This window comes from Juglans microcarpa x Juglans regia, chromosome 4D (assembly GCF_004785595.1).
Source record: "Juglans microcarpa x Juglans regia isolate MS1-56 chromosome 4D, Jm3101_v1.0, whole genome shotgun sequence".
NCBI lineage: Eukaryota > Viridiplantae > Streptophyta > Magnoliopsida > Fagales > Juglandaceae > Juglans > Juglans microcarpa x Juglans regia.
The window spans coordinates 30,993,089-31,015,035 of record NC_054600.1 but is presented as its reverse complement, the minus strand read 5'-3'; the positions used below and the strand labels follow the sequence as shown (position 1 = coordinate 31,015,035).

The 21,947-nt window shown below is 35.2% G+C and overlaps 3 protein-coding genes across 4 annotated transcripts; 2 read left to right on the top strand and 1 right to left on the bottom strand.

The window, feature by feature from the left end:
* Positions 1 to 289: 289 nt before the first annotated feature.
* On the top strand, positions 290 to 4,616 carry LOC121260980. 2 transcript variants are annotated; one of them, XM_041163103.1, is made up of 5 exons: positions 290 to 720; positions 1,475 to 1,630; positions 2,536 to 2,631; positions 3,278 to 3,398; positions 4,160 to 4,616. In XM_041163103.1, exons 1-5 carry the CDS (start codon positions 415 to 417, stop codon positions 4,384 to 4,386), a joined length of 906 nt encoding a protein of 301 aa, XP_041019037.1. In that variant the 5' UTR covers positions 290 to 414; the 3' UTR covers positions 4,387 to 4,616. The 2 variants fall into 2 exon arrangements, with proteins under 2 accessions (XP_041019037.1, XP_041019038.1); XM_041163104.1 differs by having other exon boundaries at positions 291 to 720; positions 4,217 to 4,616.
* A 532-nt stretch (positions 4,617 to 5,148) lies between these two features.
* Positions 5,149 to 8,427, bottom strand: LOC121260978 (cation/H(+) antiporter 3-like). The gene is made up of 3 exons (XM_041163101.1): positions 7,819 to 8,427; positions 6,482 to 7,492; positions 5,149 to 6,278 (listed from the first exon to the last, which is right to left on the bottom strand). Exons 1-3 carry the CDS (start codon positions 8,182 to 8,184, stop codon positions 5,169 to 5,171), a joined length of 2,487 nt encoding a protein of 828 aa, XP_041019035.1. The 5' UTR covers positions 8,185 to 8,427; the 3' UTR covers positions 5,149 to 5,168.
* Positions 8,428 to 10,409: 1,982 nt separating this feature from the next.
* LOC121260979 (mannosyltransferase APTG1) lies at positions 10,410 to 16,297 on the top strand. The gene is made up of 9 exons (XM_041163102.1): positions 10,410 to 10,788; positions 10,899 to 11,016; positions 12,847 to 12,951; positions 13,113 to 13,399; positions 14,256 to 14,537; positions 14,660 to 14,858; positions 15,495 to 15,646; positions 15,765 to 15,927; positions 16,034 to 16,297. The coding sequence occupies exons 1-9, from the start codon at positions 10,541 to 10,543 to the stop codon at positions 16,115 to 16,117; spliced, it is 1,638 nt and encodes a 545-aa protein (XP_041019036.1). The 5' UTR covers positions 10,410 to 10,540; the 3' UTR covers positions 16,118 to 16,297.
* The last annotated feature ends 5,650 nt before the right edge of the window (positions 16,298 to 21,947 follow it).

The following is a 21,947-nucleotide window of genomic DNA, read 5'->3' as shown; positions in this document are numbered from 1 at the left end:
TGAGGAGAATATATAATATGTAAACCTGGCCCAATTATGGGGGCCGAGACTACTTTGTACTAGCTTTCACATTGGGCTTATCGAAATTTTTGGGCCCACGTAGTGGCTTTTTATATTGTTTTTTTGTTTTGTATTTCGTGCGAGGTGGGTATTTTTTTTTTTAAATCATTTATAATGTACTAAATAGTAAATAACCAATAAATATACTGATAATTATTAATGACGTGGAGAAAAATTGATTATGAATAAAAATAAAAATAAAGCATAGCCACTGACTAAATAATCCATGAATAATGCTAATAACAACGTGGATAGAGGAGAGGATATATGAAAGACGAAAGAATGGAGGAGACGTGCAACGACCCCGCGAAAGTTTTGGTAATCTGTGCATAGCCTGATCATACTGCCATAGAAATGAGGCTCCTCTCCTCTCCTTGCTGTTCTCAATCTCCTCCTTTCCTCTCCTTCAACTCTCCCTCTTACCCACCAAACTGCAGGCTCTCATCAGCTTTCTACAGGATCCAATTCTCTGGGCCCACCTTCTCTCGCCGCCAACGCCCGATCGCCGCCTCTGACCTCTGCTCCACCCTCGACACAAGTCCAATCGACAGGCCCTCCTTAAACGTCTCCGAGGCCTTCTCCGAAGACGAGCTCTGGGCTGCTGCGTGTCTGCGCGTCCGCTCCTTCTACGAGTTCCGCCTCAATGCCTACGGCGTCAATGTGAGTCCTGGAGCTCCATTTTATTTGTTTTTCTCTTCTTTTATTTTTTACCCTGTTTACTGGGAAATTAACAAGAAGATATAATTTTGAGATATGGGTTTTCTTTATTTCGACTGGTGGAAGAAATTTTTTATGTGATTAGTCTCTTCTGTTTATGTACTGTAATTAAAAATCATAAAGCCATTGTAATGGAACCAAATGGACCGAGTTCCTAGTTAAGTATCACTTGAGTTACTTTAAGTCAGTTGTTGTCAGTCCCGCCACAAACGAATATACCAAATGTTATCCAACTTATACTGTCACATTATGAGTACCCCACATGCCCCTTTTCTTCACATGTATGAAAATCAAATTGGATTTGATATTATTAGATTCAAATTGGTACTTTTTATTGTTGTTTGTTGGTTCTTTCTTGCGTGGTAACAAGATTTGTGCCTAATACCTATCTCAGACCCAACCAGCATTTTTGTGTTGCTTGTGAATTCGTTATGCTTTTGGGGGATGTCATTGCTCTCTCATCTCTTACCAAACCGAAACAGTCATTGAATATTCTCTCTCTGTATATAAAGCGTATGATACTACTATATCTTTTTCACTTGTGGCTATCCTGGATTTAAGCTGTAGAGTGCCACTAGTTATAAGTTCAATGAGATAGTGGTGCACGTTTTCGATTCACTTTCATTTTAGTTTATCTTCTTCTTTTGGGTAACATAAATTATACTAATGGTAGTTTTTCCTTCTTAAGTTCAAATAGGATCATAGAAGGTACTTGACCGAGCGTGAGTTTGAAGCACTAAAAGAACGTGTAGCTGGGAAGAGAGAGGGTTTCAGAAGAGTTTCTTGCATAAATGCTACTCTTCCAGTATCACAAATATCAAGCTTTTCAGATGATCTATGTGCTGCATGTAAGGTTTGTTTGCTTTTTCCTTTGTTTGTTCTGGCAAGAACTTTCTATCTTTCGACTGTTCTTTTGGTTTTTTTGTGGATTTGTATGCCTTTTATTGAGTGAAGTACTATGCCTTGTAATGAGTTGAATCTCTCTACAAAGGATGCTTATAAAAGTTTGAGTCTAATACAATGCTTACCAGTTTAGTTTATTGAGTCGGACTAGATTTTGGATTGACTGGCTGTTTTATGTCTTTGTCTATGTTCCAAGGCAGATAATTTGTCATTTTGTTCTGTTGACAACCAAAGAATTCAAATACTTGGTATTTCTCTATGTATATATGATTTAAAATAATTTGGTAATTCTAAATGAAAATGGCTGGAAAATGTGCAAACTGCAAATACTAAAGATTTAAGTAACGATGCTGCATTGGTTTTAACTTCCAAGTTCTCCATATGTGTTGTGTGTGTGTGTGTGGTCTTTGAATCTCTGAAGGCTCAAGCACGTCCTTAGATCTAAATTTCTTGTTTTTCCACTCGTAATTAGATTTGGACATTTTGCTGTCCTTGTTTGATGGTGATTTAATAAATCATTTAATTTTTGATTGTAGCATATTGTCTTTGCCTTTCAAGAAACACAAGTTTGCATTGCTTGCCGTGAGCATGAAGCTTTTTGATTTAGACTACCCTAGCTATTCAGAGAGCATCAAGTACGCTTGTAGTTAGATTCTTTACTTCTTAAGGCCTTTATGCTATTTATTCAAGTCCTTGTTTTCTAAGATTAGTACCACTGAATTTGTTTTGTTTCCAATCTTGTTACTGTGACATTAGATACCATTGAAACTAAGAGGGGTGCATGGAGTTGTATATGTTTCATCCTTCATTATGTAATATTATCAATGTTCAATGTATCCTTTTTTGTTTTTGTAGTATTCTGACAATGGAGAAGATCGAGTAGTTGTAGGGACCCTTGATCTTAACCAGTGCCTCAGGCTTCCGGATGAGATAACAGGACAGAAACCAGAGGTATTTCTTTTTATTATTTTATTCATTGTTAACTAATTCTAAATGTAGTTGTTTTTGGGTATCATGCATTTTTAAACCTGATCCGTCACAGTTGCTTGTTTTAGAGTTTGCAAAAGTGAGTAGTTTTTAGAGTTTACAACATGTTATCAGGGCTTTTCTTAAAAAAGGATTGCTCACTTGGCCTGTATGATATTCTTGAAGAATATTCCTTCTACAATACAGCTCATGTGCATGGCTGTTTCCAGATTATTTTATAGTAATCTCAACATTGTTGTCTTATCCAAATACAAAACGGTAAATGGTCTGTAGCAAGTGAGTAGGTTTAGGTTTTATAGGAAATGTCATTGTAATAGTTATCTTGGAGACCGTGGGTAAATCAACTATCAAACATTATTTATACTTTAATACATTTAATTTGGCTTTTGATTTTCGAAAGAGACTGTAAAAAGTATTTCTGGTGGTTGGACTAAGTGCTGATTGGGCCAATCTCATGCAAGCCTCACCCCGTGGTGTTGCATAGAGTGGAGAATGGGTGTGGACCAGTCAAAAGCATGAAAGTCTCAACATGGCATGCCAAGTTTGCTAGCAGTTCTCATTCTTAAAAAGCATTTTAAGATAATTGAGGCTTCCTAATTCACTTGAACAGGGGATTGGAGCTGATTTTGCAAGGGCATATCTTAGCAATGTATGTGTTGCCAAAGAATTGCACAGAAATGGTTTAGGTTATTTGCTTGTGGAAGAGTCAAAGATAGTTGCTCAAGATTGGGGTAAGAACCCACAATGTATTTTTACTATTGCTGTCAGTTGTATCACTGACTTAATTTAACGTAATTCGTGCTGCTTTTTGTTTGTTGGTAACCATACTCCTTGAAGTTCACTTGTTTTCAGCTGCAACTACCTATATCGTACCTTCTATTGCCCATCTGAACTTTTCTTGTTGTATGCCATCAAACTAGTAGATACTGAGTAGTTTCTCCCATCTTGATATATGTTGTTCTCATATTTTGATATTTGTACTTCATATTGGCCATACTTGTGAATGAAACAGCTTATGTCTAAAGGAACAGGCTCGAGCACTATATCTTACCATTTGGCTATTCTGAACAATGGTTTCTTTCTATGTCATTTGATCCTGGAAAGACTGCATACATTGCTTTCCGACTTTCATTTGACTTATAGAAAAACCATCGAATGGAACAGAAAATATTTGAACACTTTGGAAAAACGTTATAAATCTTGCTATGCAAAGTTTATCAGAAGAGTAACCAGTCTGATTGTGTAAATGGTTTCTTTCTTTTTTGCTGTGTAAATGGAAATTGACTTTGTATCTTATGTAATCCAAAAATGGTTTCTGTTAAGCATGCATAATGGTACACAATAAATTAATGGCGTTAACAGTTTATTGGAATTCATACCTGCTGATTCAAATAGTAGCTTCAAGTGCACTTTTGTGATATTTATTATCTTTTTTATTTATTTTTTTAATAAGTAAGAAAGACAATTTTATTATCATTTTTAACTGGGCAAGTGCTGAGAAGGATCAATCTAATGAGCCATTTCAACTGGGTCTGTGGAATTTGTTCAGGCATAACTGATCTGTATGTCCATGTGGCTATTGACAATGAACCAGCAAAGAAGTTATATATGAAGAGTGGTTTTGCATATGAAAACGATGAGCCTACCTGGCAAGCCAGGTTTCTAGATCGACCTCGAAGGCTTCTTCTATGGACTGGTCTTCCTGGCATGCATCTCTGAATTATAATGATTGTACATCATTCATCTTGTGACATATTTGTTGTTTTTCATTCCTCGAAATGCTTTTCTGTGATATTGAAAGTATAGGGATCTCAGTGTTTTTTTTACTTTTGCTTTGATATTTTGGAAATGTAAATTCTAGTGGCATATTTGCTTCTTAATTGTTATAAGATGTAGATCTTGTAATCTCAATTCAAGTAGTAGATGAAAGGCAATGCCCATTTTCTCCTCGACCGGCTTTGTGGATTTATTCAGGCATCATGACTGATATGTATGCCTATGTCACTTATAAAAAATGTATGCCTATGTATCTGTTGGCAATGAACCAGCAAAGGAGATATATATGAAAACAATGTGCCCGCGGAATGTAGCTATGAAACATGACAATCTTTGAGTATTGTAAATATATCATGCTGCGACATATTTGTTCTTTTTTATTTCTGTTTTTCTGTGATATTGATACAAACATGTTTAAGCAGCTCAATTTCAATGTTTTCTACAGCCTCCAGTTGTACACTGGCGATTTAAGCTCAGGTTCAACTGATTATTAATGCTCATGTATTTTGAGAGATGTTTTTAATAATATTGTAAAAATCTAGATATGTAACTGAACCATTTGTTGCATATATTTAAAAGAGAGTTTGCAATAGAGTGATGAAATGATTCTACTATACAAAAATTCAAAGATTAGAAAAAAAAAAAAATCGAAGAAAAATCTGGCGTGTTCTGCCACCGGTCAACGACCACGTCGACCAGTGTGTGTGTGTGTATATTACAGAGAGCTATATTGTCATTTGTTGTTGCACCACCAAAACCGAACATCTACCACTGAAGTCTGTCGAGGCAAGCATGTCTCCCATAACCCCAAGCTCTGGAAACTCACTCCATTCTTCAAGACATGTTGTTAGAGGGCTCTCCACGTTGTATCTTCTCCCAACTATACAAAGATCATAGTTATCTATTAGTTCTCGCAACATTGTTGCTGTCTCGGTTCCATCTTTCAACTCCTCCTCTATGTACATTACACAACCTTTATGATCGGCGGCGCTGTGGTACTTGAAGCTCTTCAATATCTCCGAGTCCAGCATTTTACTGCAATCAGTAATGCTGTCCTCACCCTCTGCAATCAATCGTACGACAGTCAGGCTAACGTTCGAGTCGTTCACCATGCGACCAGCCAAAATCAGTGCCTCCCGATCATCATTGCCTCCCAGGAATATCATGGCAATGCTGTATGACGCTAGCACAGAAGGCGTTGAACGTCTTATATGGCCACGGTTGACGAGGATTGCCACAGAGCAAGGCGCTCGGTCGAGGACGCTACAATTTAGGGTCCTTAAGGTATTGTCTTCCAGCTCAATAGACCCGTCAATGGAGTATTTCCGATGAAACGGGAGTACTATGAGAGACGTGAGTTTGTCCAGTGCAAGCGTGCAGATATCTTCGTACATCAGCTTGGACGGGGAGATCGCGGTGAAGACATTCACGGCTATTGCTTCGTGATTGTTTCGCTGGAAGTGACTGAACGAAAGAATCAAGTCTTGGGAGTATGAACGGTTGGAGAGAGTTTTCTTCTGCATCTGGTGAGAAATGAAAACGGGGGAGGCCCTGCCGATTAGCTCAATGAGATGAAGAACGTAAACAGCAAGAGGGTTCTCTCGAGTTGGAGATATACGCTCAAGGAGGTTGATGACGGCGGGGACGTTGTCTGGTTTGTGGATGCAAGAAAGTACCCGTAGTTCCGTATTTGGTTTATGATGAATTAAATTTCTTTTCTGGTAGCCTGCATATTTCCTTGAAGGATCGTATAACCTTCTTATCAGAACTGGCACAATGCTTGCAGTTACTAGAATAGTGAACATTGCAAGCGAGAAAATCTTCTCGCCTATGTTCTGAATTTAATCAGGAAGAACGTTGAAAATGTTAATTAGTATATTATATGTTGCAAGATCAAATTGGAATCAGAAAACGAATTCTTCTGCTTAAACTCATAACCCAAGTCAGCAAGCAATATGCATCGATTTGGTAAAAGATGAAAAATGGAAGAAAAATATAAATCAGGATTTTCATGTACTAGTGAGCCTAAAGTACTTACGTTTTGGCCTCTGGCAATGCTATAATTGGCCATTTCGACAACGCCTTTGCAACTCATAATGAGAGCCAGTGTGAGAGCATCATTCATGGGCATACTGGAATACAGTGGAGGAACCAAACAGGCTGCAAACTTGGCAACGATGACAACCACCATTGCTGTTGCATGGGCCATTGCTAGATCGGAATTAAGGTTGATGCCTGAGAAATTTACACTCATCATGGTTGTGATTACAAAGAGTGGCAAAAGCGCCCCTGAGACCATGCTATCGAGCTTATAAACTAGAGTGGAACCCAATGGCGGTCCGTCTGGCACGGCCAAACCCAAAACAAATGGCCCGAATACTATCAATTGGTCAAACCACACAGACAGCAAAGCTGAACCCAGAACTGCTAGAATGATTATATAGATGTAGAGGTCCTTGACAGGTCTCCCTTCTGGGGTCTGTCTGACCATCCAATACATCGCCGGCCGGGCACCAAGCACGACAACAGCGAGATATACTACGATAATCCCGAAATCCATGAAAGCCCTGCTGGCTGAATGATCATAGGCAACTTTAGCCAATGTGAAAACACTGTTGAGAAATCCACTGAATAAATCGCTGACAATTGCAGAAGATAGTCCTAGCCGGCCGAGTTCTGAGTTTAGGATATTGAGATCACTCAGAAGGCAAGCTATGACCGGAAATGGAGTCATAGAATGTGTCGCAGTCGCGAAGATAAGTTCCAGCTTTTCTGAGCTTCTTAGACCCCACCAGCGATTGCCGAAAAGCTGGAGCGTTCCCATACCAAGTAACAAGGGCATTAATAGGGACAAAGCACCTGTATACATGGCCTTTCTTCCGGTTCTGAATATAATTCCCATATCCATTTTCACTCCACTTAGAAATAGAAATAACGTGTAGCCTAACATAGCTATCGTATCAAGCATTTCCTGACTTACAAGGGGGAACAGGAGTTCACCAAAACTTTTCATGCCGCCAAAAACGTGAGGACCCATTAATATTCCAGCCTGTTTCATGCATAAAATCACACAACTTTTCAAACTACAGAATCTCATCTTTAACAATTTTAAAATTTGCCCACTAAAAAGTAAAGCATAAAGTACTTCTACAGCCTGAATTGAGAGAACAAAAAGGATTTTCAAAGCAACAACTTTGGAACTGATCAAGAGTAGATCACTGAGTAAGTTCAAAACCAATTTTGGAACTGTTTTTGTTTTCGGAGTGTCAATAGTACTATTATTGGATCCCCTGAGAATGTAACATGCAAATGCAAACAAAGAAGTATGTAGAATGAAGTAAGTAAATAAAAGGGATATATAGATGGCCGGCATACCATCATTTGAGAGACAAATTTGGTAATCAGCCCAAAGCTATTGAGGATCAAATAACAGACTATGTTGGAGATGAACACGAAAATCAATTGCATTTCCAGCAGTGGCAAGGAGAAGTTGGTAAGAGATGAAGTGGCATTCAAGATCCAGACGCCATCTGAATTTACTCGAGGTGGTAGAGAAATGCATATTTCTTTACTTGCAGTACTGGTGCCGTCAATGCTTGATGAATTCATCTTTGCCTGCTCAGGTAGCCCGAGACCAGAGGCAGACACAGGTAGAGAAAGTTCAAAGAACAAAGACACTACTTTCCAGAAAATGACACCGTCTGTGGCTACAAATGGCGCCCTCGTTCTGCTAGGTTGCATCAAAGTCTTTTAATTTAAGGTTGTCATGAACACATGATTAAAAACTCACTGTCTATATGGCTCTAGCTAGAGTTTTCCAACCGAAAGACAGATGGGATGCTTGTAAATTCTTTTAACACAATTCTGAAATTGTTGGGAGGTTTAAAAATTGAGGGTTTTGAGTGGGTGAGGGTTGAAGATGGGGGGAAATGAAGAGCCGATATCCAGCCACCATACAATGGTTATAACTGTTGTTTGTTATCTTGTTTCCTTGCTAAATAGTTGAGTCCATTTATTCGTGTTGATATGGCAGAAGACAGAGTCTTAAAATGGCCACCAAAAACAGAGTACAATTATCTTGTGAAATAGATTGTAGCCATCTAATATAGGATATTTTGGTTATTTATTCCCTACTTTTCATTAAATAAATAGACTGTATCTACCTAATGTAGGCTATTTTGGTTATTTATTCCCTACTTTACATTAAATATATAGAAGCTATGATGCATATATAATCATTTTTATAGTTATAATTAAGACGGATTAAGAATAGGTAAGGTTACACAATTTGACACATATGTTTTTTCTTTGTCGAATTTAATAGATGGTACATTTTTAATTTATTAGTAATTTAAAAATGTGTAATATATCGATTTTGATAATTTTGTACATAGAAATGCTTTAACTACCAAAAAAAAAAAAAATTATAAATTAACGTGACTTGATGTGATACGTTAATGATATAGTTATTTTTAGTATATAAATAATTAACATATGACATCAAACCATACCAATTTATAAATTTAATTTTATAAAATCTTTTTTGCAAAATATTCTTCTAGTTAATTTATTTAACCAGAGTATTGCTCCTCTTATCTTTGCACGAGGATATTGCTAGTCTTTAGAGCATCTTCAATGGATTAGTAAAAAATAAATGACATTTTTTATGAATGTAAGAGAAATTTGACTTTTAGCTATTCTATTAACATAAATCTCCACATTGAAATATCAATTTTTCATTATATAACAATAAAATAATATAAAATGAATTTGATTTTGGTTTTTCCCATCAAATCTTCATATTGAATTATCTATTTATTCATTATATAGTAATGAGTAACTAATAATTTTAAAAATGTTTAATTTTTTTAATTATTTTTTTTTATTTTATCATATTTTACTATTCTACGTATTATATATTAATTAATAATTATATTATAATTAAATGAATATATCACTAATTCAAATTAATATATCAATTATAATAAAATATGTGATAGAAAGAGAGTGAAATAATTGATAAAATATGTATTTGATTTATGTACAGTAACTTTCAAATTTAGAAAAACTTTTAAAAGTTACTGTAGCTAAATTTCAATTATTTGAAATTTAACTAATCCATTATAAACATATTTTGTTCTCTAATAGCTAAATATTCAATAGATTTAACTTTTAGCTAATCTATTGAGGATACTCTTAAGATTAGCTAAATTTCAAATATTTAGAATTTAGCTACAATGACTTTCAAAAGTTTGTTCAAATTTGAAGATTACTGTACATACATCAAATACATATTTTATTAATTATTTCTCTCTCTATTTATTTCTATCACATATTTTATCACAAATGATATATTAATTTGAGTTAGTGATATATTAATTTAATAAGAATATGATTATTAATTAATATATAATAGGTAGAATAGTAAAATATGATAAAATAAAATAAAATAATAATTAAAAAAATTAAATATTTTTGAAATTATTGATTATTCATTACTATATAATGAATAAATGGATAATCCAATGTAGAAATTTGATGTAAATAACTAAAATCAAATTCATCTTATATTATTTTATTATTATATAATGAAAAAATAGTTATTCTAATGTAGATATTTATGTGAATGGAATAACTAAAAGTTAAATTTCTCTTATATTCATAAAAAATGTCTTTTAATTTTAGTTAATCCATTGAGAGTGCTCTTAGTAATTTTTTACATAATCGCATTTTAAATATATAATCTTATAAATTAATTTATAAAAACATTATTATTTTACAAAAATATTATCATTTAAAAACGTAATATCATTATAGAAAAATGATCTATATACAATATTTTATATAATATATTATATAATAATATGTTAAATGAGGAGTATTTTATAAAAATAACCTAATTTTATAAAAATACCCCCTTCTATAATATTGTTGTACAATATATAATATAATTTATTGTATGTATCAAATGTCCCCGGTCCCTGTGCAGGCAACCATAGAGGCGTCTGCTAGCCAACCTGCAATAGTCCCCAATCTGATTTAGGTATCGTCTTTCAGATTTCAATACCTGTGCTGAGTCTCAAATTTGCGGAAAGCAATGAGACAGAGACAGAGACAGAAGAGTGGAATCAGTCCATCATCCAATCAACACGATGCCCAAAACCCAAGATTTCCAAAATCAGATCGCCACAAACCACCTACAAATTGCTATCTCCTTTCCTCAACCAGGAGAGTTTTTGCACTCTGCTTGGCCTTCAGAGTGGTCAATGCTTTGTTGGTGCAGACGTATTTCAACCCAGATGAACACTGGCAGGCTCTCGAAGTCGCTCATCGCATTGTTTTCGGGTAGCTTCAATTTCTATTTTTTTTTTCTTTTTCCAGAAGCCGTGGAATGGGATTTCAAAATGGCATGGTAATAATGGGTTTATGTTTGTCTTGGTTGATGAAACTTTAAGGTATGGGCATTTGACTTGGGAGTGGAAGAAGGGGATCCGTAGCTACTTGCATCCGCTGCTGTTTGCTGTTCTCTATAAAGTTCTCGCTCTTTTGGGTCTTGATAGTTCATGGTTCATGGTAATCACATTAATTTTCTTTTCTTTTTCGTCTCTTTAACGGAAATTGTAATACCGTGTTTTCTTTTAGTATGTCTCACTAGTAAGGATTTTGATACACTTATTTTTTGGCAGAAAATAAGTGACAAACTTTCGAAGTAATCTAAGTATATTAAGTAGGATTTCATTTAGGTATCAGCATATGATTATATCCAATTACTATAGCATAAATAGGAAGTGTGTGGAAATTGGTTTAGGTCTGTGAGGAAAACAGATCACTTTCCTTTGCTGAAGCGATGATACTTTTATTGACGTGGATGCTACGTTAAAAATATAGAAACTTACTCGCTAATGGAGTTATCTTAGAGGGCCAAGTACATAAAGGAAATATATATATTTTTTTTTGTTTTGTTTGGTAGGCAATCAAGAAGTTGTATTCATTAAAAGTAATGAAGAAGTTTTATTCATTAAAAGTAGGCAAAGTCCAAGTATACAGGGAGTATACACGAGAAGTACCTAACTAGAGTTTACAACCGAAAGTAGAAAATCATGGACATTTATAGCCCATTACAAACAATGGCCCCTGCCCATAAGAAAGTACGTGAAGGAAATCTACCATTAGTTATTGTTATCTGCCTTTGGGAGTACCTTAATTGCATACTAATACCGCAAAAAACTTAAGGATTTGTGTTTAGTATATAAAAAGTATATGAATTATGATCTTGGAGGTTTTTGGAGAAGTGTATAGTTATTTTTTCAATGATACTCCTCTCTTGAAACAAAGTCTGATTCAATATGTATTCTTTGCTTCTGACCATATTTGGAAATTGATAGAGTGACATCAGGATCAAAATGATGCACTTTATAAGTAGTTTGTTTTTTAGGGAAATCATCTACAAAATAGCGAGCAATTGCAAACAAAATGTCCGTCAGTAACTTAAGAGACCTAGGTTCTTGTGATACCCTATAAGATATGGATAAAGGTAGGTGGTGTATGGAATCCCACATTGCTTAGGAAGGAGAAGTTCTTGCTCTTTATATGGTTCTAATGGGGCTCCAATTGTATCATTAACTAGTCCTTTTGGAGTATAGGTTATGTGATTTGGGTCTTCTATTGGGGCGTTACAAATGGTATCAGAGCCTATCCCAACCATAAATATGGGACTTGAGCCATGTCACCTACAATAGACAGGCCCGACGAGGACGTCGGGAATTTAAGGGGGATAGATTGTGATACCCCATATGATATGGATAAAGGTAGGTGGTGTATGAGATCCCATATTGCTTGAGAATGAGAAGTTTTTGCTCTTTATAAGGTTTCAATGGGGCTTCAATTGTATCATTGACTAGTCGTTTTGAAGTATAGGCCATGTGGTTTGGGCCATGTGGTTTGGGCCTTCTATTGTGGCATTACAGTTCTCCAATGGAGCATTCCTGTGTATTGGTGCTACGTCTTTTGCATATTTTAATCAAATATTCAATTACTCACATAAAAAGAGATTCTACTTTGGAGCGTGAAGGATTTAAATCCCCATCATTTTGTACAGTACCTATGTTAGTGCTGTGTAAATAGCTATAATTTACAGAATTATGGAGATGCCGGACCTCTTTTTTGGCCTGAAGCATGTAGGCTCAAATGTTATGCTTACAAAGTACTGAGTATTACTCTTTTTATTTATTCCCAATGCATATTTCTTCAAGAATGTCATGAAAGCATGTAGCCATAGAATAATTCCACATGGATTTCTTTTGGAACCATTTTTTTCTGATTTCTTCTTCCATTTTTAGCTCTCTGAGTGCAGCGTCACATCATTCTCATAGGTACTAATTTATGGTTTTTTATGCTTCACAGCAAAGGGCTCCAAGGCTGCTGCAGTCCATATTTTCTGCAGTGGGCGATTTGTATTTGTACAAAATGTCAGATGTCCTCTTTGGTGACTGTGTTGCGGAATGGGCATTATCCTTCTTTATTGTACTCTTTACAGTTTAGAATGCTATCTATTATATCTTATCTTCATCTCAAGTCGAGAGCTCATTTCATATATTTATTGAAGATGAAAATCACTAGTATACATATGAAGACATTTGTGATAGATGGCATACTTAACGACATTGCAGCTCTTTTCACAGTTGGCAAATTGGTTTATGATATTTTGTTTTCCCCGTACATTGTCAAATAATTTGGAGACTGCTCTTACACTTGTTAGCCTATACCACTGGCCTTGTATAAGAGTTTCTCCCACCAAAGTTCCCTTGGTTTCGAGGAAGTGGGGTTTGGCACTAGCAGCATTGGCTTGTGTAATTCGACCAACCAGTGCTATTATATGGGTGTACATTGGCCTACTTGAGCTGTTTGGAACTAATGATAGACTGAGATTAATTTTTCTAGAGGTGGCCCCCATTGGGTAGGTATCAATGCAACTTTCTTTATTGTAATCACAATTATATCTCTTCTCATGTGCATTAAAATGCATGAATTCTTTAGGCTATTTTTATTCTCTTATCTGTCAATGCTTTTAGAAAATATTTGTAATTATCTGTAGTTTTATTTTATTTTACTTCCTTAATTTTCAATGATCTGAGGGTTAGTAAACATTGTCAGACTTTATTAATATTTGAAGTGTAGAAGACAGTTTGTTCCAAATATTTAATGTAGATGGATGAGGTTCTTATGGTTGATTGGCCTACACTTTTTATCACCAAACTCAAAAAGAAAAAAGGAACAAAAGGAAGAAGAAAGAAAAGAAAATCCAAAATTAGGAATTCATATTTGACGAGGGAGAAGCAAATGAAATGTCACTTCACACCCTTGTGCTCATATAATATAAAAATTCTTTCAAAGTAGTCTCAATTTTTCAGTATTGGTAGTGAATGGATTGTCTTATCCACACGATGAAGCAGATAGAAAAAGGTAATGATTATGCTTAATAGCTTATAAGATGTGTCACAGTGCTTGTTTAGGAATACTGCTACCTGTACCTCTGCATGCCTAACTTTGGCAGATCAAACATAAAACCTAATGTTGATTAGTGGAGGATGAATGCTTTGTAAACTGTAGTATAGACATATATGCTTATTTATTTCCAAAGTCTGATTGATTCTGTGAAGAAAAAAAATACTAGACTAGATTATTGCTGGATGAATATTGTTGCTAGCTCCTCCAGAACACACTTGGAAACATCAGTCAATTCTCCTTTTTTTCTTTTGGTATTTTTAGATAATTCTATCATTGTTTCCCTTATAGTTTAATTATGGCATCAGGGCCCTGGTTCTTGGATTAACCTGTTTATTGGATCGCTTGATGTATGGCTCGTGGGTCTTAGTACCTCTTAATTTTCTCAAGTTCAATTTTCTTTCCTCTGGAGGAGACTATTATGGAACTCACAAGTGGCACTGGTACTTCACTCAAGGATTTCCGGTCATGCTTTTCTCATTCTTACCTTTTTCTGTTGCTGGAATCGTGTGGTCCAAACACTGGAAGCTGTCTGGCCTTATTGCATGGGTTTTAGGACTTTACAGCCTATTGGGTCACAAAGAATTCAGGTACCCTATCTGAGAATTATTTTTTCTGCACATATATGAAATTATATATATATATATATATATCTGAACCTTCGGCTCTTGTTATAATGATACTCATCCTTCGGTTAGAATATGAATTACAGGTTTGTTCTGCCTGTGCTCCCAATAGCGTTGATGTTCTCCGGATTTGCTTTGGCCAAGACAAAGGCATCTGATTCTCAAGATACCGAGAAGAAAGGATCTTTGAACACCCATTCCAGGCATCCTTTTAAGCGACTTTCCATCTTGTTTTTGCTTGCTACCAATATACCAATGGCCCTCTATATGAGCTTGGTTCATCAGGTACAATTAATTTTCCACTTAAAAGCTGGTTTCCCCCACAGTGCCCACAAATTGAATGACTTTATATACTGGAAACTACTTTTTTCTTTCCTTGTGATTTTCCCTGGAGAGATGATAAGAAAGTAATTCCTTATTCTTGTCTTTTATTTTGTGGAAATTTAGGACTTGTTTGGATACTTAGATATTCTCATAACTTCTCATAATTTCCTTCCCAAAAATCACTCAAACACAAAACACTTTTTCAAATTTTTAAATTTTTCTTGTAATCGTAATCATTACCGAATCATTATCCAAACACAAAGTCGAATAAAACTTTCCCAAACTTCTATACAAAACACCAAAAACGATACAACTTTTTCAAATTTCAAAACAAAAATAATTTTGAAAAATTATATTCAAACGGTTTTATAACTTTATAATATTTTTATTCTACTTTTTCTCTTTCATTTGTCAAAACTCAATAAAAGATTTTAACTCAAATCATTTCATTTCTATTCACAAAATTCTGAGATATTCTAAGTATCCAAACAAGCTCTTAGTTGACTAGTGTAGGAGGGCAGAAGCATCTGTAATTTTTTTTTTTTTTTTATCAGAATTACAGTTGTTTTGGTTGATACTCACTTGCTTGCTCGACAGAGAGGAACTGAAGATGTAATGATATATCTATCTGAAGAAGCTCGCAACGACAAAGTGAAAAGCATCCTTTTCCTAATGCCATGCCATGCCACACCTTACTACTCCACTTTGCATCGCAACCTACCCATGCGTTTCCTTGACTGCTCACCAAGGTCCAGACCTTTGACATTTGGCTAAAATGATTTTTTTTTTTTAAATAATCTTTTGGTCCAGGCACTCTCATAGTGAAGGTAGCTTATAATTCTTATTCTTCAATGTTCTGTTAAACAGTGAAGAGAAAGAAATTCCGGACGAGTCTGACCGTTTTATGATGGACCCTATCAGTTTTGTATCAGAATTCACAAAAAGCTGGTCGATACCTAGTCATATTGTGTTGTTTGGTTCAGAAGAAAGATTATTGAGGGATTTTCTAACCTCACACTCTTTCAAAGAGGTAAATGCCAAAAAACTCTTTTATCTTATCTTCCTTATTACTTTTCCTTGTAGCTTTTGGCACCATTATTTTTGTTTTCTTTGCTTATTCTAGATTATCATGACAGATAAGAAGGTTTTTCCATTCTCACTTCAAAGTGGACCGTGAGCTTCAAGCATCAGTAGTCGTATATGTTTGGACAGGCCATTGACATATTTGTATTCAGTGCAACCAATCTTTGTAATCTAACCTTTTGACATTGATTTTTTCTCCAATCTGTCTCTTCGGAATATCCCGTTGGTAACTCAAATTTTGGTGTAAAAAGCAAGGAATACTTTTAATGGCCACTTGTTAATTTTCTACGATACAATACTAAATACTCGATTGATTACTGCTTCTTAGTACTTTAGAAGAGGTTTACACACACCCACGAGGCAAGGAACGCAATAATTTTTCTAAACCTTGTAATTTTTGTCTCATCAAGTTCGGACTACATCGGGCACATGGCCATTATCAGCTTGAAGTGGAAATGATTGCAATTCGTCGTTTTGATGTAATAATTAGCCATATACATACGCGGTGGACTTGTTTTTTCTCTACTTCAAGTTTCGTATTTTAGTACGATGAAGATATGTATTTCAAATCCTGTTTGTACGCATCTATGCAAATGCTCTTTAAGACATACACTCTGGCGCTCCCAGTCCCAGAGTGATGGCTGAATGAAATCGGCGGTTGCAAGTTGGTCTGCTTTACTCACCACCGGCGCCATACCCTTTTAAACTCTCACCACTATGGGCACCAGATTCGGCCACTCTTTGCCCATCTAAGGACCTAGCTTGTCTATCCAGCTGAAATTGCCAGGTCTTCGAAAGCTGGTCACTTTGCCCATAGGAGCCAAAGTCAAGCCCGTTCGGAAAAGGGATAAGGATTCTCTTCATTTCAATTTTATTCCTCGGAAAGTACCATGCATAAAGAAGGAAAAAGAAGTGCAAGGACCATAATTTTTAGAAAGTGAGAAATATGGGCTCTAGTATATATACGTAGGTTTGGTGGACAAGTGGGATCAGTTTTGGTACTTAATTGAGCCGACTTCTTGAGAAGTTAGGATTTGTTGGATTGTGGAAAGTGGGGTGAGTCATTTACATCACACAGACTGCACACACAGAAGTGGAAAGAGACTAGACATGTCAGGATTCAGCCTCCCTTAAAAAGCATTGCACAAGTAGATGGGTGCAGAGCACAAGTGAACAAAGAAAGCCTCCTTTTTTTTTTTTTTTCTTTTTTTATCTGAAATAAGGCGAACCGAGTCTTCAAGTTTGGGAGGAAATGAGTTGACATTACAGAACAAATAACAAGATTAGGAGACAGGGATTGAAGATAAGCTCACCAACCTAACACTCTGTGGTCCTGCCTTTGGAGATTTACATTCATGCTTGTGACTAGAAGCTTCGCCATGAGCTCCCCATGCTTTTGCATTGTTCTCTCTCGAAACTTTCCTACCACATAACTAACAGAGCTGAACATAGTAGGACCCCTGACACCAGAAAGTGATGGTGCTGCACAAGATGTTACATAAAGCTAAGCTGTTCAGGCATATCCAGTTAGCTAGTTGCCATTTTGTTGGTAAAACGTAAGTTCAGCTTAGAAAGCTTCGGTGAATAATTAAGAGTATCCTGATTGTTTTCGTATATAAATTAAAAAAAAAAAAAAAAAAAATCTTACTTCGAATATGGACAGTTGACCATGTTTGAGAAATTTGCGTTGATCACGTTAAGGTATTTTTTTTTCCTGCTAAGCTAAGAACACTATTCATTCAAAAATGTCATCGTTTTTCCTTGATTCTGGTATGCCAATCACATCTGCTCATGTCTAAAAGTCGAGTAATCATATCACTTTAATCTTGCATATGGGATGGAAAATGATGAAAAGTTTTTTATTTTGATTTTTATATTTATTGGGGTATGTTTGCAGCTGCTACCATCTTTTTATCCTAAACTACAGTCAACTTTGTGAGTTCAAAAATAGTTTCGAAACAAAAAAAAGGACGCATACAAATGTGTCACTATAAATCACATGCCTTGAAGTTGCGTCCAATACAGCATTATTGTTTTCATGCTCCCTCCTTTGTCATTGTCTCTTGTACAATTATAATTGGTTATTATTGTTGTCTCTTATGTTGGATAAAGATTTGTTAAAACGTACATGCATGATTAGGTATCGCCCATCACCAAGTGGCACAGAAAAAGACGCTAAAAGCCTCTGATGCATCGATCTTTTCTTATCTTCTGTGCTTGTAAGTCTCTAGTAATTTCACTAAACCAGAAAAAGGAAAAAAAAGTTGTAGTATTGTCTCCAGTGAGAGAAGCTCATCTATAAAATCCCTATGGGTTAGCATTATCGCCTTTATAGTTCTCTATTCAGTATGGGAAGAGCTAACTTGTTACATACGAATAGGAAACTCAAACTCCAAAAGATGAAGACGATCTGTTCAACAGCTAGAAACAAGTTGAAGGTTGCTAGGATTTCTTCACAAAGACAGAGAAATGTCGATACTTTGCGAAGTATTATTCCTGGGTGTGAAGATGTGGATGTCGAAACTTTGTTCCTGAAGACGATGGAGCATATAATAAAACTAGAATTGCAAGTTCATATCCTTAGAAACCTCACAAATCTTTGTGGTGACGTTTGATATTGTGTGGTTTTTCTCATGGAAGTTAATTTGCTGTGTTATTTTAGCATGCTTTCATCCCTTGTGATGTCAGTCATGCAATCAGTCAATGCTTTAATTATATATGTATCTTTCGTTTGATGTTGGGAACAAATAGCCATGGTGTGGCCTGGTTTAAGATTAATCCTTATTCGACTCCATACAAATCATGCATTCTTTTAAGATGCACCATGCGAGCAACCAAGCCTCGCATCATCCTCACAGTTGCAGTAAAGTTTGTCCTTAGCTGCATGTATAATAGTACTATTTTTTAGTATAGCAAATTACGTGATCTTCAATGAAGCCAACCTTTTCCAAACTTTCGTTTCTCTTGGAAATTAAAGCAACTGTATGCATATCTGAAGGGGCAAAAATTGGCTCGAAAACCTTTTGGTCCATGTGTTTTCATAGACTTATGTCTAGCTATTACATGAACCCATCCCGGCCAGCTTGTATATGATCTTCATCTCAGCTGAAGTTCCCCAGTTTTTGCACTTCGGTTTGGTGTTTTTGGCAAAAGGCTGATTTCGTGGTACCTGATTCTTGGATAATTTTGCAGTCTTCATGACTGTAACCTCTTGATTTAATTCAATAATGGTCAATTATTTACTCTATAATTAATTTTGCTAACCATATCCCATCTGGTGTGCTGTCATTGATATTTTAACACCCATTAAATTCCGACATTAATTTCGTTCCACCTTGATCATGAGTACGATGATCATGCGTTTTCTTGTGTGTTGAATCTTCTCATACCATTCTTTTACATTGCGAAAGCCAACTTTCTTTTTCTTGATACCTCAAATTAATGAACAATGACCCATAATAAATGTTCTAATAACATCAGACAATTGTAGAAGATGTCTGTTCTGTTTGTTCACTGCTCAAAATTTTATCCAGTAAAGTAGAAAGTACCTAAGGATCACGGTGCAATCTTTATAATCGCTGGCACATTTTTTAAACTGAACACTCAGTCATGCGCATAACTGTTGTTATAACAATGAGGCGGGCTATTCTGCGGCTCAATCGGCTAAATTTAATATTTTATTTTTTTTTCAATTTTTTAATTCATATTTTTTTATCATTTTTAAATATTTTTTTAAAAATATTGAAGAAAAATATCAATACATAAATAGTCAATTCCTTAATTATTAAGTAAAAAAAAATTAAAATACACAAGGTGTCAAAATTAGTGGGCAAAATAAGTGGGCAAAGTAGCATTTTTCTATAATAATATATTTATATATATATATATATATTTTGATACATGGGGAGGGAGATTCAATCTTTGGTTTTCTTAGTGAAAAATTAAGGTGTTGCTAATTGATCCAAATAGTCTTAGCTCTATTATAATAATGATTACATAAATTAAGTGCATGCAAATTGATACAACTTATTTTAGATAAGTGATGATTTCACATGGTACTAAAATGGAAATCCTGAATATAAATTCTGACTCGAATTTTATAACATGACTCAGACATTGACTTCGCTAGCTGTTCAAGATGACTGATACTTTTTCACTGAGTGCTTCCCTGGGAATACAATATTCAAATTATAAGCTAGTGTTTGAGAGAAAACAGAAAGAATTAGCAGGGTTGAAGGAATAGAGCAGTTGGATTATGTGTGTCATCTGTGCTACCCAATTGAAAAGAATGACTTTTAAGCCATGTTTGAATTGCAAGATTATCTCATCTCATCACATCTCATTTGATTTGATCTCATCACATCACATCACATTACATCTCATCTCATCTCAATATCCAAACATTATAAATACAAACACTTTTCAATTTTAAATTTTCAAATTTTTTTTATCTAATCATTATAATTTTCCCAAACTTCTAAACAAAATATAAAAAATAATTCAACTTTTTCAAATCTCAAAACAAAAATTATATTAAAAAATTATATTCTAACAATATTTTAACTTTATAATATTTTTATTCAACTTTTTCTTTCTCATTTTTTAAAATTTCATAAAATATATTAATTTAAACTATTTCACTGCTTTTCACAGATAATCTTATCTCATCTCATCTTTTCTTATCTTACTATCTAAACGATGCCTAAATCTCCCTACCTTCTGGTGTTTCCACACTGAGCTCGGCACCCTTTGAAAGGATTGCCCGATACCTCTCAATGGCAGCACAGGTGCACTCCCATTCATTTTCTTCTTGCTTCAAGTGTGGCAGCTCCTTTCAATGCTTTAACAAGTTAAACAAGCAACCAGAAATAATGAATCAGGATACAAGCTTAGGCTCGAATGTTAAAAAATAGAAAGAATGGGGGCTTTTGGGTTGACTTTGAAGCCCGAAATGGCCCAATACTGTTAGCGTCTTAAACATAAAATAGACACATACATGAGTAGTGGTGTCTGCAAGACTACAATAATTATATTATGGGTTAGACCGAGATCCACGTACAATGTCGTATACTGATCCGCTCAGTTGCTTGCTCGATCGTCTCTAAATTCCAATTTTGGGCTGTTGATTCTCAGATATGATTCGCAAATGTATGGTATTTGAAACGTCTTCTTAAACGTATTGCGATATTTTTAGACAAATCTCTGGCGATTTTTATTTTTCTGTTTTGGGCCAGCCGCATTCTTCTTGTTTTGATCAATTAAATGAAGCATAAAACAAAAGATCAAGATCGTTGATTGGGGGGGGGGGGGGGGGGGGGGGGGGGGGGCGTGTCATGATGCATTATTTGCAACAGTACTTTATTACTAGGCATGATGATAATTAAGCAACATGATGAGACTCAACATGAATCACGGCCAATGGGGTTTGGTCAATCCTCATAATTATTCAAAGTATTCTTGCTAATTAGCTAGCTACAAGTACATTAATAGTCCAAAAGATCATGGATTGTACAAACATCTTGACTTGCTTGCTTTCTCCACTCCTAACTTTTATGCAAAATAAAAGAAGAATCCCCCAACCCAAGGTTCGCAATTTTCAACACTCAGTTGTAGGGGCGATAAAATGTGTTTTCGGGTTGTTTTAACGTCGTATCAAGTTATGAATATTAAATTATATAAAAAATTTTAAACCCAATCCGTTAAGTTAAGCGTGTCAAACTTCCTAATCCTAACTCAATCTATTTATATAATGGGTCGTGTAGTGTCACCCGTTTTGACCCGTTTAATAATTAATTAAAAATATGTTAACTCGACACAACTTATTTAAACCCGTTTGTTTCATATAAATGGGTTGAACTAAAACACATAACTCATTTGACCTGATTAACATAATTTCACATAAAAATTAAAATCTATATTTATCAATAACCACAATATCTTAAAAAAAATATTAATAAATTTTGCTAA

Bases quoted from the DNA above. Each gene is read 5' to 3' on its own strand.
- LOC121260980 (XM_041163103.1), top strand. From the start codon at position 415: ATGAGGCTCCTCTCCTCTCCTTGCTGTTCTCAATCTCCTCCTTTCCTC. The intron at 2,632-3,277 runs GTATTTCTTTTT...TCACTTGAACAG, and splicing joins TAACAGGACAGAAACCAGAG to GGGATTGGAGCTGATTTTGC. The intron at 3,399-4,159 runs GTAAGAACCCAC...TAACTGGGCAAG, and splicing joins GATAGTTGCTCAAGATTGGG to TGCTGAGAAGGATCAATCTA.
- LOC121260978 (XM_041163101.1), bottom strand. From the start codon at position 8,184: ATGCAACCTAGCAGAACGAGGGCGCCATTTGTAGCCACAGACGGTGTC. The intron at 7,493-7,818 runs GTATGCCGGCCA...TGCATGAAACAG, and splicing joins AATTTGTCTCTCAAATGATG to GCTGGAATATTAATGGGTCC. The intron at 6,279-6,481 runs GTAAGTACTTTA...GATTAAATTCAG, and splicing joins GCATTGCCAGAGGCCAAAAC to AACATAGGCGAGAAGATTTT.
- LOC121260979 (XM_041163102.1), top strand. From the start codon at position 10,541: ATGAGACAGAGACAGAGACAGAAGAGTGGAATCAGTCCATCATCCAAT. The intron at 10,789-10,898 runs GTAGCTTCAATT...TGAAACTTTAAG, and splicing joins GCTCATCGCATTGTTTTCGG to GTATGGGCATTTGACTTGGG. The intron at 14,538-14,659 runs GTACCCTATCTG...TATGAATTACAG, and splicing joins TTGGGTCACAAAGAATTCAG to GTTTGTTCTGCCTGTGCTCC.